The sequence below is a fragment of the Bubalus kerabau genome, chromosome 23 (genome assembly GCF_029407905.1).
Source record: "Bubalus kerabau isolate K-KA32 ecotype Philippines breed swamp buffalo chromosome 23, PCC_UOA_SB_1v2, whole genome shotgun sequence".
Classification (NCBI taxonomy): domain Eukaryota; kingdom Metazoa; phylum Chordata; class Mammalia; order Artiodactyla; family Bovidae; genus Bubalus; species Bubalus kerabau.
The window spans coordinates 26187523-26206105 of record NC_073646.1 but is presented as its reverse complement, the minus strand read 5'-3'; the positions used below and the strand labels follow the sequence as shown (position 1 = coordinate 26206105).

The following is an 18583-nucleotide window of genomic DNA, read 5'->3' as shown; positions in this document are numbered from 1 at the left end:
GTGAATTGGCTCCTCTTTGCCCCCAAACCCCCAAAGAAACCCCCAATGAGTGGGGATCTGGAAAAGTGCTCAGGGAGTGAGGGGTACCGTTTGGAGGCTCTGCCTGTACTTTGTTCCCAGGCTCCTGCCCACTCTGCCCAAATGAATGGCTGAGACAATCACAACATCCTTCCCCTCCCCACACCCACACCCTCACCGTGGACTTATCCTGGACAGAAAAAAATGCATTAAAGCCTGAGGCCAAGGCTCACTCAGGACCGCCTCCACTTACAGCTAAGTTCCTGTTGACCAAGTGGCCCAGGTCCCCTGGCACGTCTGCGTTCCGGATATCCACGTCATGGGGCGACACGTACAGCTTTGTGTTGTTCAGGTCGAAGAACTCAACTTCCGTGAGGCCCACCCACGACGTGTTGCCCCAGTTGGACAGGATTTCCATGGTCACGTAGATGGCATCTTTGATCTCTTCCGCTTTCGGTCCCGATTTGTCCTTAACAAGAAGAAACGTAATGCCAGTGGATGAAAACAGGACAGGAGGAATCCAGCTCGACCGTGAAGTGACAAGGTATTTAGGCTCTCGGTGCCTCGGTTTCCCCATCTGTACCACGAGGATAAGAGAAGCACCCATTACAGATGGTTACCATGGAGATTTAACGAGTTCATATTTGTAAGGCATTTAAAACATAGTTACTGTGGGGATTCCCTGGTGGTCCAGTGGTTAGGACTCTCTTCTTTCCCTGCTGGGGCGCAGGTTCCATCCCTGGTCAAGGAACTAAGATCCCGCAAGCCACTCAGTGCGGCCAAAAAAAAAACTTATCAGTGAACCCTGGCACTTAGTATTTTCTGTAAGAGTCCACAAATAACAAAAGATGTTTAAAGGGATGTCCCTCATGATCCAGCGGTTAAGAATCCACCTGCCAGTGCAGGGGACACGGGTTTGATCACTGGTCTAGGAGGATCCCACATACAGAGCAACTAAACCTGTGAGCCCCAATTACTGAGCCGGTGCTCTGCAACAAGAGAAATCACCACACACCACAACTAGAGAGTAGCCCCTACTCACGCAATTAGAGAAAGCCCGGGTGCAGCAAGGAAGACTCAGTGCAGCCAAAAATAAATAAAATAAGTAATAATAAAATAAAATTTAAAAAATGTTTAAAGGTATCAGATTCTTCCTGAATATGCACTGTTCTCACCCACGACCAAGGGTTCAGGTCCTGTAGGCACGTCACAACTTCTGAATTGGGCAGATATCTGGCCTGGAGAATTTCATGGACTGTATAGTCCATGGGGTTGAAAACAGCTGGACACCACTGAGCGACTTTCACTTCACTAGGGACTAAATTGTGTCACCTCCACCCCCCCCTCCGCGAATTCAGATGCTGAAGCCTAAACCCTAATTGCTCAGAAGGGGATAGGGCCTAGAAAGAGGTAATTAAGACACAGTGAGGCTGTTAGGGTGGGCCTAACCCATTCTGACTGACGGCCTTCCAAGAAGGGGACATTTGGACACCAAGAGAGACACCAGGGATGGGCAGGCATGGAGAAAAGGCCATGTGGGGACACAATGAGAAGGTGGCCATGTGCAAGCCAAGGACGGGCCTCAGAAGAAAGCCCGCCTGCCAACACCTTGCTCCTGGATTGGTGAGAAAAGCAGTCTCCGTTGTTTAAGCCCCCAGACTATGGCACGTGGTTGTGGCAGCCTAGCAGACGACCTATGTAATACAGCAGGGGTCCCAACTTCCGGGGCGAGGACCACTACCACCTGTCAGATCAGCAGCAGCGTTATAGGTTAGGGGGAAAAAAGTACACAATAACTGTAATATGCTTGAATCATCCCGAAACCATCCCCTCACCCCCGGGCCGTGGAAAAACTGTCTTTCACGAAATTGATCCCTGGTGCCAAAAGGGCTGGCGACCACTGCAGTAGATAACACAGGACGCTGGACAGGTCAGTTGACATCCCTCTGCCTGGATGGGGGCCAGGAGATGACACCATCAATCTGACAACCCTATCCTGGAGATTAAGCAGGATACCTGCGTGGCTCAGTGGGTAAAGAAACAGCCTGCAACGCAGCAGACCCAGGAGATCCCCTGGAGGAGGGCATGGCAACCCACTCCAGTATTCTTGCCTGTAAAATCCCATGGAGAGAGGAGCCTGGCGGGCTACAGTCCAAAGAGCCGCAAAGAGTCGGACACGACTGAGTGACTAAGCATGTGTGAATGCCCCGAGAAGGCCGGGTCAGCAGTCCCGGCCTGCGTGCCCTCTGTAAGTGGCCATTTCTGCCCATGTCTCTCCTCCACTGATTTTAATGCCCACCTCCTTCTCAGGCAGGCTATCTGTCTGGGAGGGCGTGAACACCATCAATCAATGGCCATGCCGCGGAACGGCTTCCTGAGGCCCCTTGTCACCCCGACCGCAGGGCTGGTCGCCACAGATCAGCCGCTCAGAAAATGGTGCCTTCCCCACATGCACATGCCCTCTCTTAATTAGCACTGTAATCTGCGACGGTCCTGTGAGCAGGAAGCTGAGCAAATGAACAGCAACTGTTCCCTACTTATTTTTTTTAATTAATAGCCAGCGAGACGTGCTAGCGCTCTCAGCGTGTGTTTGGATGAGCCTTGATTGCCAGGCGATGGGCTGGGGATGCGGAGGGAGGGAGGTCAGCTCCCCGCTCCCGGAAGGAACGTAGGGCCTGTTTTTATTAGCAGACCCCACGGCTTCCTCCTTCTCTGCCATGGGCCCATGTGGAGCTGGGGCCAAGCCCTCTGTTGCCTTGGGCCTGAGTCCCAGGCTGGCAGGAAGGTGATAAAATTCCACTGGCCCAGCTCAAGGCGTGAGGTTCGGGGGGTTAATCAACTTGTGCTTGGGAGGCGCATCCGCTGCCAGGTAAGCCCCGTGGGAGGCGTGAAGAAGTGGCGCTGGTCACCTCGGCTGTGGGCCGTCGTGGGGAGGCCAGATGGGAGGCGAGCTGCCCCCAGGAGGGGTTGCTGGATCTCACGCCCGGTGCAATCTAAAATGTGTGAATGCCCTCAGCAGCGCTTCTAAATGAAGAAGCTGAAGGGTCTGTTAACTAAGGAAGTGTCCCAAGTTGTCGATGCTGCAACCTAATGGTGAGTCCTGCTCGATTTAGGAGGGAGGGGTGTGAGGCGAACACTGGCTGGGAAGCTTCTGGACCCTGGTATCACTGCCCCTCTTTCACCAAGACCACCTGCTTTTCTTTTGTCAAAGTTGCCCCTTCTCTTTTCTGAGCCGTGAGATAACAAGGAGAAGGATGCTTTCCTACCCCCGAGGAGGAGCTGAACTGGTCCAGTCCATCAGGGTGTCCTGATGTCTGGGCCACCTGGAGGGAGGGGTCAGTGATGGGCATGTGACCTAGTCTCAAATCTGTGTGTGGAGAAACTGCTCAGTTCTCCTGACTGTGGGGTCTCAGGGTATAACAGGGAGAAGTGGGAATCACTATTGAGAGATCATAGGGAGGGAGCAGAGGTGGGACTGGGCACCGAGGTGGGGATGGGGCTCAGAGATTCAGCTGACATGGTGGAGACTCTGTGTAAGCTTCTGGATCAAGCTCTACCTGAGCCCGACTATGACATTCACTACAAAGAAATCTCTTATTTTTCTTCTCTTTGTTGTGTAAGTCAGTTTGCCCTGGGTTTCTTGTCTCCTATAATATAAGGAGACTTGATCCATCCAGGTTCTTTTTTTTTTTAATTAATTAATTTTTGGTTGTCCTAGGTCTTAGTTGCTGTGTGCAGGCTTTCTCTAGTTGCAATGAGCAGGAGCTACTCTTTATTGCATTGCACGGGCTTCTCACTGAGGTGGCTTCTCTTATTCAGGAGCGCAAGCTTTGGGCACCAGGGCTTCAGTAGTTGCAGCACTCGGATTCAGTAGTTGTGGCTCTCAGGCTCTAGACCACTGGCTCAGTATTTTCAGCACTTGGGCTTTGCTGCTCCTCAGCATGCAGAATCTTCTCTGACTGGGGATAGAACCCATGTCCCCTGCATTGGCAGGTGGATTCTTATCCAATGTATCACCAGGGAAGTCCCATCTAGGTTCTTTTTAATGTGACTGAGGTTTCACCACATTTAGGATCTTTATAGCTAAGAAAGCAACTACACTGTACAGGGAGAATGCTGCTGCTGCTGCTAAGTCGCTTCAGTCATGTCCAACTCTGTGTGACCCCATAGACAGCAGCCCACCAGGCTCCCCCATCCCTGGGGTTCTTCAGGCAAGAACACTGGAGTGGGTTGCCATTTCCTTCTCCAATGCATGAAAGCGAAAAGTGAAAGTGAAGTCGCTCAGTCGTGTCCGACTCTTCGCGACCCCATGGACTGCAGCCCACCAGGCTCCTCCGTCCATGGGATTTTCCAGGCAAGAGTACTGGAGTGGGCTGCCACTAGCTTTGCTTTCTGTAGATTTTTCTAGAAGGCATATTTCCTGGTTCCCCCTTGCCTTGGTGCCAGGCACCAAGCTACTTGCCCTCAGAGACCTTTCCTGTTGCAGCCACACAGTGGCCCCTCGGGCTGAGGATTATTTACCCAATTGGACAGCCATCCACTCCCAGGACCAGACAGCTTAAGAGGCTTGTCTAGGGTCACACAACCTCTAAATGATGGTAAAGACTCCAAGCCAGAACTCCAGTCTAGGTTGCAGCAGGGCTCCTTCTGATGTCATATGAGCTTTACGTGTGCCTTTGGGAGGACTTCCTGTTAAGTCTCCATCGGCCAATCACAAGGTGAGTGACTGCTGTACCAAACAGTTATAAGAAAGGCTTGGGTATAGGAAGTGGGGAGAGGATGTGTTGGACACAAACCATTTGACCAAAAAGAGAAAAGCATCACCTGTTATTCCTCCATCCTGATGCCCTCTTGCCCTTTCACTCTTCATGTCTCAGCTCCATCGAACCACTCGGCCAGCCATATCTTTGCCCACTTGCTATAATAATATTGGACTCCATGACTCAATAATATTGGACTTCATGAAGATGAACATTACCTTTTGCAGTTAACTTTATGTCCTTAACATTTTCTATCTGCATAACCTCCATAATGAAATGTCCATCCTTTTACACAACTGCATGATGCCCATATATCATACTTTCCTGATTAACTGTATTATTGTGAGACATATATGTTATTTCTGTGTTTTTTCCCTCTCACTTCCACCTACTTTCAATACTTTTGGAATAGACATTTTTGTGCCTATATATTTATTAATTTCTGTTAAGTGGTTTCTTTAGGGTAAAGAAGTAGGCTTGTCAGGCTGGAAGACATAAATATTTCTAGGGCTTTTCCTAAGTCTGTCCTTTCTGCTTTTCAAAAGCTTTCCACCCTTATTTCTGTTGCTGCCAGCAGAGTAAGATGGTCAGTTTTACTGTAACCTTGCCAGTGCTAGAGGTGATCATCAAAAATGATTTAACTCAGATATCAATGGAATGTTAAGGTTGCCCTAATTTTTATTTCTTGATTATCAGTGATGTTGGATATTTTTCTATTAGACAGGCTGCTTACATTTCCTCCTGGGTGGACAGACTTCTGTCCGCTGAAACTCTGTGCTTCATTACATGGATGTCTGAGTGCTGGGGAGCAGGGATGGAGACCTGGGCAGAAAGATGCAAGTTTACCACTGTCAAAGCAGTTCCCACGGGATAGAAATGATCGTCCTGAGGGGCCCTTCTTCCCTCAGCCTGCAGGCAAGTTGAGAATGCCCTGGGAAAGCCTCGCAAGTCAAGGTTCTCACCTCTGGGTCCAGCACTTGCTCCTCCGTGGGTGATACCACCCAGCCGAGACGGGCAGGGTCACTTTCAATGGCCTGGAGGACTTTCAGAAGCTTCTGCTGTTGTCTGAAATGTGATTTTTGTTTTAGTAAACAAGTAGTAATAAATGATAACACAATAGACAGCATTCCCATTAAGGGTACCACGCTTACTTTTCCATTTCAGAGAGAAGTAACAATCTGAGAAGAAAATACTCACACCCAGCAGAGAGATCAAAGGCATATGTGGGCTGGTTTTTTCCCTTTATAAATAACTGTACAATTAGCCCCGAAAGAAGGGCCAAGCAAGAGAAACTGCCTGGGGCCAGAACCAGCTGATCTCCTCGAGCAAACTTTTAACCTGTACAAGTCTAGATGGAGAGATGTCCCTGGTCATCCAGTGGTTAAGCATCCACCTTTCAATACGGGGGACTCGGGTTCGATCCCTGATCAGGAAACTAAGATCCCACTAAGATGCCCTTAGCAGGGCAATGAAGCCCATGTTCCGGAACGAGAGGAACACTGTGTGCCACAATGAAGACGCAGTGCGGCCCCAAGAGTCTAGAGCAGGGTCCACACAGTACAGCCTGTGGATCGAATGCAGCCCACAGCCTGCTTCTATGTGGCCTGAAAGCTAAGAATGGTTTTATGGTGTTAAACGGAAAACAAAACAAAAAGTGGAAAGCCTAAAGGATTTGTTATCTGGCCCTTTACTGAAAGGGGCTTCCCTGGTAGCTCAGATGGTAAAGAACCTGCCTGCAATGCAGGAGATCTGGGTTCAACTCCTGGGTCGGGAAGATCCCCTGGAGAAGGAAATGGCTACCCACTGCAGTATTCTTGTCTGGAGAATTCCATGGACAGAGGAGCCTGATGGGCTACAGCCCATGGGGCCACCAAGAGTCGGACACGACTGAGCAACTAACACTTTCATGACCTCTTGTCTAGGCAACTTTGGTTCCCTTAGCCCAATCTGCCCTCCTCTCCTTTACTGAACAAGTTTGCCAATTCCTGACCTGCTCGGCACCTCTAGTTTCTGAGGACACAGCATTTCAAACCCAGAAGAGGGTCGTCTGCAAACATACCCCACTTGTGCTGTTTAAGGCTGAGAATCCCCAAGACCCTGAAGCACAAAGGATCTTGAGGACAAAGAAAGAAGCACTTGTAAATAAAACTGTATCTGATGTGATACATCCTCATGGCTCAGCCCTTTCGCTCCTGGAGGAAACTTCAAGTTCTGATTTGTGGTCACAGGGGTTCACAGCGTGGTTTCCAATCTGGGGTCTGCAGACTCCTGGAGGAATGGCTAGCGGTGCCTTTAGCCCATTCAGAATTTTTGTAGAAATTATCAAAGGCAAACTGCCTCTGGGTGGACACAGATCTGGAGAGTACGCAGCTTGGCCAGGAAACTCCTCCTTCGTGCGAAGAAAAAGCCCCTATCTTTCAGGGCTGATGCAGCCCCAGGCCAGAGCCTCAGCTTAGCGACCACCATGCAGGCTGGACTCCAGCTGCTCCCGCCCCTCAGCACCGGCACTGAACAGCCTAGCATGCGCCCACTCTCCACGGCGGCCTGGGGAGTGTGGCGGGGTACGAGTGCATTCTTGAACCTACTGGCTCCGGCTGGTGCATCTTTCTGAAGATCGATGTTGCCCGAAGACTAGAGGAAAGCCCTTATTTTGATAATAAAATCTGACAGTGCCGATCACTGAAGCTACGTGTGAAGGGACTAGAAAGCAGAGTTTGAACGAACTCTGAATAGAGAAAAGAAGGTTCAAAGGTCACTGCTTTGGGTCACTGCCTGCCGTGTGGGCCGCTTCCCTGGAAAGCTCGGAGAAGATTGAAGTTTTACACTGGCTGAACCAAACCGAACAAGCCAAGAGACGGTCTGAAAGCAATCAAGTCAATTTCATGCTTCTGGACGGAAGGGAGGGGGAGGGGGGATACAGTCTAAGCAACCAGCTTTAAATGGTCTGGAATCATATAGGAAATGCAAAGAAAAACCTCAGTGAATAAGATTCTCATGGCTGCATGACTATGGGCTGCTTGTTTTCGTTCTGAAGCCGCTTAGATAAGTACCTGCTCCCCAAAAGGCCGATTCTGTCGATGGCTTCACTGACGGCTCTGGCTCCCCCTGCTGCCCTGGCTGGCTCCTGCGTGCTGGTCACTGTGGTGATGGGAGGCAGCTGAGGAGGGATGCAAAAGCTCATGAGACAGATGTCTGAGGCGACCCTCCTGGCCCAAGCCACAGCAGAGCCATGGTCAAAAGGACATGCTCTGCAGATCATCAGCCCCATTGCAGGCAACTGGGAGCTGGAATAAGGGTGACAGCAGCTACCCGGGGCTGATTAGATTTCTAGAAAACCCTCACACGATCTTCGGCAAAAGACGGGGTCTCCGTTTCTTATGATCTGGGAAGTCCCAGGGAACGATCAGCTTCAATGAACTATTGAAAAATTTCTCTCTCATCAAAACCTTTGCCCACCTCCAGTGAACCTCTGTGCTGTTTGCTACAAAGTAATGGGACTCTGTGGAGAATTCCAGTAACATTAGACCCTTTGATTTTCAATCCTCCAAGCTTTTTCCCCTTCTTTTTCATTTATCATCTGAACTAAAAATGTGCTTTGGTCTCTATCTGCAAGTAATTGTAGTCATTGGAAGCTCTGTGAATCAGGGGTCAGGTCATCCAGAAATCCTGGACCACAGGGTAGGTAGTGTGGCAAACCTATCAGAAATATTGACTGGCAACAGTTTCAGAGGACCAGGAAATAATAGAAAAAGCAGGAGGGTTGCAAAAAGAAAACCATAGTGTTGCTCTGGGGTGCTGCCCTGCCTAGCACTCTATTTCATGAGCTCTCTCTCCAGTTCCCCACTGCCCACCCCCTACTTCCCCTGCCCTCTTCTCCTCCAGGACTTCCTCCCCTCCTGGATTAGGCTAGGCTCATTCCCACTTCAAAGCTTTCCCCCGTTCCTTCCACAGGGAATGCTATTCTCTTGCGGCTGACTCCTTCTTAATAGACAGGGCTCAGCCTAGACTGGATGCCTTCCAAAGGGCCTCCTCAGACCACCCCGTGGGAGGCAGCCACCATCCCAGAGTCTCCCACCGTCACCTTTAGCACCGTTTATTGTCATCTCTCTCTGAAGTCACCGGGTTATGGATGGCTTAATTGCAATGTTGTCTGCAAGCTCCCTGAGGCCAGGGACGAATCTGGTCTGTCTCGGCCACCTCTGTATTCTGAGGACGTGGAGTAGCCTTGGGCACACTCTAGCAAAGACATTCCCAGCTGTTTTATTAACTCACATCCATCTTTCCTGGGGCCACCTTTGCTGAGATTGGCCTAATCCAACTAGGCAGATATATATTTATCTGGGATACTAAGATCTGTTTTTGTATTATCTTGTGAAAAAAATAGAAACGTAACAAGGGACTGGGAGTCAGCAGGCCTGGGTGAGTTCTGGCTTCCGCTCATAATCATGGGCAAAGTGCTCCAGCCCGGGTCTCCCGAGCTGGGAGATGGGCAGAATGCCGGCATGCTCAGGAAGCACAGTGAGGGCCTGCTGGGACCGTGGCAGGGAGGCCCTCTCGAAACTGTCCGGCGCTGTTGGGCACGGCGCTCTGTTGTTCCTCTCAGGACTTCACTGACCTCAGGGGTCTCCTCCTTGAGCAGACTGGTCCATGACTTTGCTCGTGGTCCGTCTGTGTCCTAGAATGATGGAATCACATGATCTGAGGTCAGAATAAAGCCATCCACTGCACCCCCTTCACCGACAGAGACAAAGACCGTCTTGCGATCACAGACGCGAATGTCGGGGGCATAGGGCCGAGCGCCAAGAAAACAGGCAACAGATGATGCTTGATGATCGCCCCAAAGAGTAGCCTGAGACAGGGCCTAGGGAGCAACTGGTGGTGTGGATGGGGCTCTAGGCTTGTAGGCACTCAGATCTCAGCCACTGCCATAGACAGACATGCCCCGAGAAAGCCCCTCTGATTCCTGGGTGCCATCAGCCATATCTAGAAAACAGGGTCATGAAACCAGTCCTGCCTGTCTCAGGACTACTGTGAGCATCAAGAGGAGCAAGTTAAGGCAAAGGGTTTCAACAGGTGAGTTGGGGAACACGCTTCTGAGAAAGGATGTGGACACCGAGGGATGCCCGAAGCCCCCCAGTCCACCCCATCATCCATCTTTCTGTTTGCTGCTCAAATGCCAAGGCTGTGGACGCCAACTTAAACTCCTGTAGGGCCAGGCGTGGGGGAGCTTCCCGAGTAGGTGAAGCAGGCCAGGGGCGGCGCTTTAGGGAGCCATGAGGACTGCTGAGGCCGGAAGGGCTCATGCTCTGGGAAAGGAGGTCTTTCCAGAGCAGCCAGAGGTGGCTGTTATCTCCGTTCTTGTTCTGACGCACCAGTCTACAACCCTGGTTTAAGGTGTTCAGGGTTTGCAGGGAAATCAGCAAGGACTGGAGGCACTTAGGACCAAAAGATGGAAAGGAGGTGGAGGAAATGGGGACTTGGATGGGTCAGCAAGAATCAGGCAGTGGACAGGCTGATTGGTCTGAGGTCAGGGGCGCCCCCACAGCTCTCTCTCCTCACCACGTGCTCTTGGCAAGCACGGCTCAGACACCGCCTGGTCCCTGAGTAGCCCGAGTCCTCCTCCATCCTTTCCCGCTGCAGGGAACGCACCTGCGGTGGGCTGGCAGGGGGCTCAGCCTTTCTGCTGAGGATTGCCCTCTGCAGGGCCTCGTTCTCCACCTGAATGGCTCTGAGCACAGCCGAGGCATCTTCCTCTCGGTCCTCAGCCTTACACACCGGTTTCCGGGTTGCGGATAGGGGTCTCTCTCGGCGGCTCCCAGGTCCTGGGGGCGGAAAGCCGGGAGTTCTGCTTTAGACTGCATTCTGGGAGGGTTGCTCTAAATCGATTAGACTCAAACTGAGGAACATTCTATAAAACAACTGGCCTGTACTCTCCAAAAATGTCAAGGTCAAGAAAGACAAAGATAACCTGGAGAGATGCTCCAGATGAAAGGGCCTGGGGCAGAAACGGCAGCTGAATGCAATAGCGATCCTGGGGGTGGGTCCTGGGTGGGCAGACATCGCACTAAAGAACAAAATTATAGCAAGTGCAGAAATCCGAGTAGAGGCTGTGGCTTGGATAACAGTATTGTATTAATGCTAAATATCCTGAATGTCACATGTAAGTACACTGTAGCGATGGAAGATGAATGCCCCTGTTCTTAGGAGATACATACTGCAGTGTTCAGGGTAAAGGGGAATGCTGTCTACAATTTAATCTCAAATGATTTAAAAATACACACAGAGAGAGCAAATATAAAGCAACCGCAGCAAAATGTTAGCAAGTGGTGAACCTGGGGGGAGGGGGGTGTTGGTTGTACTGTCCTTGCGGTTTGCCTTTACATCCAAAATCGAAATAAAAAGTTAAAAAATTAGACTTCTAGCAAAGTGCCTATAAAGAATAGTCCCTAATATTATGGAGAAGAGCTAGTGGTTCAGAATCATTGTGCTTTAGTTTATTTTGTTTTTGTGTGGGTAACAAGATTTACAAAGAAATTACTCTTCAGTTGAAGAAAAAAAGTATTGCAAAACTGAAGTTGATGGTAGAAGTTCTAATGAGTGGAACAGTGACTTTATAAAGTGATATGCAAAAAGTACCCAACAGGACTCGTTGAAAAAAAAATACATCATGTTATGTTCTGTTGTTGTTCTTGTTTAGTCACTAAGTTGTGTCTGACTCTTTTGCGACTCCATGGACTATAGCCTTCCAGGCTCCTTCTGTCCGTGGGATTTCCCAGGCAAGAATACTGGAGTGGGTTACCACTTCCTCCTCAAGGGGGTCTTCCTGACCCAGGGATCAAACCCAAGTCTCCTGCCAAGTGGGTTCTTTACCACTGAGCCACCAGGGAAGCCCCGACACGTAGGTACTATCCCTGGGTGATTTGTTCACCCAGTGGAATACTATGCAGCTGTAAAAAACAAAAGGCATTCTAAAATATCTACAGATAAACATGATGACTTGAATTTGCTTCATAATCAGGTGGGGAATGGGTGGGGTCACAGGTGAAATTGGCCATCAACTGACTAGGTTAGGCAATGAACATGGGGGGTGTCTTATGATAACATCTCAATTACACATATTTGGATTCTGTGTTTTTTTTTTTTAAATCTCTATTTAAAAACAGAACTGCTCAAAATGTTGCCATTGGGATGTTTAAAGAGGATTTAACCTACTGAATTTCATCCTCTAGGCAAATATATATTGAGTGCCAGTCTGCCAGGCTCTGTTGTTAGTACTGGGGACAACGGGGACCAGACAGACCAAGAGTCTCACCTTTGTGGAGGGAGGCAATAGCTGGAGAAACAATACATAGTCTAGGGTGTGCCATGCCAGGAGATGATAGGGAAAAACAATAAAAACAGAGCAGGGTAACAGAGATGGAAAGTACAGGATGGCAAGATGGGCCTCGCTGAGCACTGGGGAAGTGTGGTCCACACACCAGTGCGAAGGGAGAGATCTGAGAAGGGGTGGGGAGGACAGGTCACACAGGGCCTTGGAAGACACTGTAAGGTCATAACTCTGAGACAACTGAGGAGTCAAAGGCTCTAGAGCAGGGGACCTGATCTGACTTAGGTGCTGAGTGGAGACTAGAATGAAGGGACATGAAGGGGAAAGCAGAGGGGTCAGGCTCCTGCAGCTGTGCAGGGGAGGGGCGACACAGAGTGTGGTCAGTTTCTGCATGTATGTTACAGACAGAGCCAACAGGATTTCCGGCCAGAGTAGATGTGGCGGGTACAGAAAGAGAGGAGTCAAGGATGACTCCAAGACTTTGGTCTGAGGAAGTGGATGATGGGGTTGCTCTTGGTTGAGCTGGGGAGGGCTGTGGGAGGAGCAGGTTTGGAAGAGAAGAGCAAGGGCAGCTTGGAGCCAAGAGATGTGATTGGCATCAGGGTGGAGCTGTCCAGTTGGCCTGCACACACACATGAGTGTGAAGTTTGGGAGGGTGGTCTGGGCTGGAGACATGAATTCAACATAGGCAACTGGATGGCACCACTTAACAATAGTCTCCAGACCTCCCTGGTGGCCTCATGGTTAAGATTCCACCTGCCAGTGCAGGGAACATTCAACCCCTGATCTGGGAAGATGCCACACACTGGAGTAACTAAGCCTGTGCACCACAACTACTGAGCCTGTGTGCCCAGAGCCCATGCTCTGCAACAGGAGAAGCCACCACAATGAGTGAAGCCTGTGCACGGCAATGAAGAGTAACCCCTGCTTCCCAAGACTCATGGGCAGAAACAAAGACTCAGTACAGGCAAAACAACAACAAAAAAATCCACAAAAAAACAAACAATAGTATCAAGGATTGACATTAACGTTGGCTTATAACCAAATAACTGGGAATTAACATGTATGAATTCTCTGGGGTTTTGTTGTTGTTAGGTCATTAAGTCTTGTCCGACTCTGCGACCCCATGAACTGCGGCACACCAGGCTTCCTTGTCCTTCAACATCTCTCAGAGTTTGCTCAAACTCAGGTGCATTGAGTTGGTGATGCCATCCAACCATCTCATCCTCTGTCGTCCCCTTCTCCTCCTGCCTTCAATCTTCCCCAGCATCAGAGTCTTTTCCAATGAGTCGGCCCTTTGCATCAGGTGGCCAAAGTACTGGAGCTTCACCTTCAGCATCAGTCCTTCTCATGAATATTCAGGGTTGATTTCCTTTAGGATTGATTGCTTTGATCTCCTTGCTATTGAAGGGACTCTCAAGAGTCTTCTCCAGCACCACAGTTCAAAAGCATCAATTCTTTGGTGCTCAGTCTTCTTGATGGTCCAACTCTCACATCAGTACATGACTACTGGAAAAACCATACTTTGACTATATATATATATCTGGCCTGGTGCAAAGACTTGTTAAAAAACCAGCAGCCTTCAATCCCCATGACCTCAGTAAACAGGCACCCATGGTTATCAAAGATTCAGCTGGAGCCCTTTACCCTCCTGCTATGTTCTGTTATATTTTGCATCTAACTGAGAGTTCAAGTAGCAACATCAAGAATGGCTTTGGCTGGAGAGGGAAAGAAACACACAGCAGCTCTACTGGGGTGGCTTCCAGGATAGCCAGACACTGGGCTGACGGAAAAGGTGCAGCACGTGCGTGCTTGTCCAGTCATGCCTGACTCTTTTGTGACCCCATGGACTATAGCCCGCCAGGCTCCTCTGTCCATGGGATTCTCCAGGCAAGTGGGTTGCCATTGGGCTGATGGAAAACCTAAGCTAAAAGGAAGGGACACCAATTTCTACCAGGCATCCAGTAGAGGGGCTTTGAAGGTGAATGTCTGGGGACTAAGTAATTACTGAGTAATTGAGACTGAATTTGGGGGGTGGGGAAGAAGGAGAGAGTTGGGGAGATGGGGGAGGAGCAGCTGAGCCACCGCCAAGCTCCAGCCAACACCTACCAGATAGATAGTGCTGTGCTTCTAGTGTTGCCAACTTTTTTTCCCAAAGAAAAGCTAGAATCTGAAATTTATATGAAATGACAGAGGATGAGTTGGTTGGATGGCATCACCAACTCGATGGACATGAGTTTGAGCAAGTTCCGGGAGTTAGTGATGGACAGGGAAGCCTGGCGTGCTGCAGTCCATGGGGTCTCGAAGAGTCAGACACAACTGAGCAACTGAACTGAACCCTAAATTGTATTTGTTCATAAAGTACTCCAGTTTTTAGGAAACATGAAAGCCAACAGAACTCAAGGGCTGGTCTGATACAGGTCATGGCAAGTCCAAGCTACTCCCCCAGGCAAGTCAAGGGCACCCAAAGGAACCTTTGTGGGCCTTTGGGTGGCAGGCTGGCCTGGGCGATAGCGGCGGTGGGTCATCCTGACTCTGATGGACTCGTGCCGTGGCTCAAGTGCTGCTCCTGGGGACAGACGGTAAGCACTGCCGGCAACGTGACCTGGGGATTCCGGTCTCCCTGGTCAAGGCTGCTTTAACTGTTTTCCTTTCTTATCAGCTCCTCGGCCTGCTCTGCCCCTCGAGGGATGAGCAGATGAGAGCTGGAAGGAGCTGATGAAGGTGGGGACCCTCATTGCTATGGAAACACGGCGGGTCCAGGGGGCGTGGTGAGGCCACTGGGATCTTCCTCACGCAGGTCCCTGAAGCAGCTGGGGGATGGAAAAGAGGGTGAGAGGAAGGCGTGGCCGTGGGCTCCTCTGGAGCCGGAACTGAGGAATCCTGAAGCACCAGTGCGTCCTCACCCCAAGGGGAGCTGAAGCAGAGACGGGTGCCCCACATGGCACAGGCATTAATGCCACAGGCTCTCGACTGTCACTACACTGTGAGATGAGATGCTGGTCTGGGTGGGTGGGGGGTACAGACGTGGGTGAACAGGTGCACCCCATCTTCACAGACCTCCCAGTCACGGGGCAGAGACAGACGTGGATCAGTGCACAGGACACGCCGGCAGTAGGTGACGCGTTCTGGGAGGAAAATCAAGCAGGGTCAAGGCCGGAGATGACAGGAGGGGAAGGAAACTATTTCAGAGCCTCAGTCAGGGGAGGTGACATCTGAGTGGAGACCTGAGAGTGGTGAGCCTCGTGAATACCCAGATGGGGAGGCTCCTCCAGGTCAAGGGGGCAGCAGGTGCCAAGGCCCTGTGGTGGGCGGGGTTTGGCACATTGAGGAATGCCACAGGGGCTGGGCTGGGGGAGCTAGGGGAAGTCTGGTGGGCAGCAGGGCTGGAGAGGCCTCAGCTGGGCTCTCATGGGACCCCGAGGCCACCTAAGCCTTAGACGCCTCCTGCTACTCCAGGAGGCCATGCCTACCTGTTTAATGCTACACCCTGGTTCCCAGTGCGATTAATGGATGGAAAGTGATTTCAACTCTGAACTTTGTCAGTCTCAGTATCTGCAAATGTCAATAAAACATATTGTTCCCTCCACCATCTGCAATAAAGCAGAGCTGAGAAATTCAAGGTCCCTTCAGATCCTAGAGAAGACCCCATAAATAAGGGCTGAAGAGCTTGTGTAAACTACAGTTAAACAAACACATCAACACTCTGATCTGGGGGTACAAACCCCAGTATTAGTGTGAGATTCTGGCAGCACAAGGATAAGGAGAACCTGGGCGATTCATAAGTTCCTTCTTTTTTCTTTTTGGATGTTTGTGACTTTTTCTTACTAAACTTTTTATTTTGTACTGAAGTATAGCCAATGATGGAAAAGGAAATGGGAGCCTACTCCAGTATTCTTGCCTGGAAAATTCCATGGGCAGAAGAACCTGCCAGGCTAGTCCATGGGGCCGCAAAGAGTCAGACGTGACTGAGCGACTGAACACACACACACACACAGCCAATGAACAGTGTCGTGATACTTCCAGGTGGACATCAAAGGGACTGAGCTGTACGTAACACAAGTGTCCATTCTCCCGTAAGCTCCTTCTGCATTTCCTGCTTAGAACACTTACAAAGTCAGTCAAAAAAGAGGCGCTACGTGGTGGCCCGTGCCTTTTTACTATCACTACATGGGACTTCCCAACGGTTCAGAAGGTAAAGAATCTGCCTGCAATGTGGGAGAACTGGGTTCGATCCCTGGGTTGGGAAGATCCCCTGGAGTAGGAAATGGCAACCCGCTCCAGTGTTCTTGCCTGGAAAATTCCATGGATAGAGGAGCCTGGCGGGCTGCAGTCTAAGAAGTCGCAAGAGTTGGATACAACTGAGCTAGTAAACCACCACCACCATGTGGGCAAAAGCCTCCTCCTCTTATATCTCAGTGACCTGGGTTCAGGGTGGAGCGGCGCATCTAAGATAATTATCTGTAGCCTTACACTTGCCTTCTCTTGGGAAAGGATAACCAGGAAGGCATTTTCTTCATGCAGGGTCCAGTTTTATCTGCACAAACCCTTCTGCCCTGAGTGTCTTTCATTTGGGAGGGAACGCTCCGTGACAACATGGTTGTTGGGTCCTGCCTGTGCCCTTTGAGTCATATTATGCTAAGAAGATGCTTTTAAAAATTAAATCAGTCTTTCTCCCAGGGAAGGTCAGTGCCGCACCTCCACTACCAGAGTTCTCCCCACCCATGGCTGCCCAGAAATGTGTACACACTGCCCGCGTCCTCTTGATTCACACCCCCGCTGCCGGGCTGTGTAGACTGCATTGCACACAAGGGTGCCGCCTTTTGACTTCATTGGAAGTTCCCCTTGCTCGTTTGGGTGAGCTGTTTCTGCACCGGCCTGAGCCCCATGTGAGACTGGATTTATTCTCATCACAGCTGTGGAGAACAGTGGATTTATTCACACAATACATCAGTGCCACCAGCGAAAGCCAAATGGTACATTTAAATTTATCCCAAAGCTGCTCTTTTCTGGTTGAAAACTACCCCTCTTCTGTGAACTGCACTTTCTCCTCGCTTCGCTAGAACTTGGCTTTCATCTCTGAAAACAAAAGAGCGTATCAACTGAGGAGATTTACCGTGAACGCAGCACAGGTCGCAAAGAAGACGAGAGACGTGGGCTGTCCGGTTGGCTCTCCAGCCAGGCAGCTTCTCCCCACCCGCTGGCTGTCACTCAGTGATTCAGAGTCTTAGCAAAATGGCCCCTTCCCACAGGCAAGTGGTCTTTGAGGTCAGCCGGGAATCCGATGAAATGGCAAACATTACATCTGAGAATCACACGGGTCTAGTGTAGAGCTCATAGACCCAAAGCCCAATGGCTGAGGCAAGCCTGTAGATTGTGTTGAGTGACTTTTGTAATTGGAAACAGATGTTAAGTTAAAATAAATTTTTTAAAAAAAGAGGAAATTCACACGAAAATCGGGATTCCTGGCCTCTCTTGAAAAGGCATGTGACCTGACAGCCCTCACCATGCATGCCTACATGGCAGCTATGAGGTGGGGAGCGGCGCCCCCTGTAGGCAGGGCATTGGCCCTCCAGTTTCCACAGTGGTGGTCACATGCCCCTCAGCCTGGCAACTGCGTGATGTGTACGGTGAAAGGTCTAGGGAAACGGCTGACTTAGCCCCGTTCTGTCTTGAGCTGCTCACACTCCCTCTGAAATCCAGCCAGGAGGGGGATGGGGGCTGCCTGCTGGGAGGATCGCTGACATCTGAGTGCTCCAGAGCCTCTGTGCATTTTAACCTGACTCGTTGAGCATGCACACACAGCCTCATCCATTACCTGCTTCCCGTGGCTCAGGAGACTGTGACAAACGACCACAAACGACTCCCACGTGCAACATGCCACGTCATGCTGTGACACCGCCACGCCCTCCATCAAGAGGTGAGTGCTGGCTCAGCTGCTTCAGTCGTGTCCCACTCTGCAGCCCTATGGACTGTAGCCCGCCAGGCTCCTCTGTCCATGGCGATTCTCCAGGCAAGATCACTGGAATGGGTTGCCATCCTCCTCCAGGGGATCTTCCTGACCCAGGGATTAAACCTGGGTCTCTTAGGTCTCCTGCATTGGCAGGCAGGTTTTTTTTTTTTTTAACACTAGCACCACTTGGGAAGACCCCTATCAAGAGGTAGCTGGAGCCGGTTTCTCTAGCTGGGCTTGGCCTGGTGACTTCCTTTGGCCAACAGGTCCTTTGCAGTCACGACTGAGCAGATCCTTTAAAAAGCACTTGCATGCTGAGGCGTGTTCTCTCTGGCTGCCTAGAGACCCCCAGGTGCTGGATAATGAGACCACATGGAGCAGAGATAAATTGTCCCAGCCAAGGTCCTTGGGCCAGGGGGCCTGCCAGACACTGTGAGTGAGGCCATGTGAGCTCATCCAGCCCACTAGCTCACTATGGACCCAGCCAGTCCACCCGCAGCAATAATAAAAAGCACTGCTGCTTGC

At 50.5% G+C, this 18583-nt stretch overlaps 1 protein-coding gene across 1 annotated transcript in view; it reads right to left on the bottom strand.

Annotated features, from left to right (window-relative positions):
• Positions 1-18583, bottom strand: part of KATNIP (katanin interacting protein) — a 236744-nt gene that overhangs the window by 86561 nt on the left and 131600 nt on the right. The window contains exons 9-13 of the mRNA XM_055562308.1: positions 10428-10600; positions 9394-9453; positions 7829-7935; positions 5741-5843; positions 272-487 (exon numbers count right to left, since the gene is read on the bottom strand). Of these exons, the coding sequence (XP_055418283.1) occupies positions 272-487; positions 5741-5843; positions 7829-7935; positions 9394-9453; positions 10428-10600 (659 nt within the window). The remainder of the gene's footprint in view (positions 1-271; positions 488-5740; positions 5844-7828; positions 7936-9393; positions 9454-10427; positions 10601-18583) is intronic.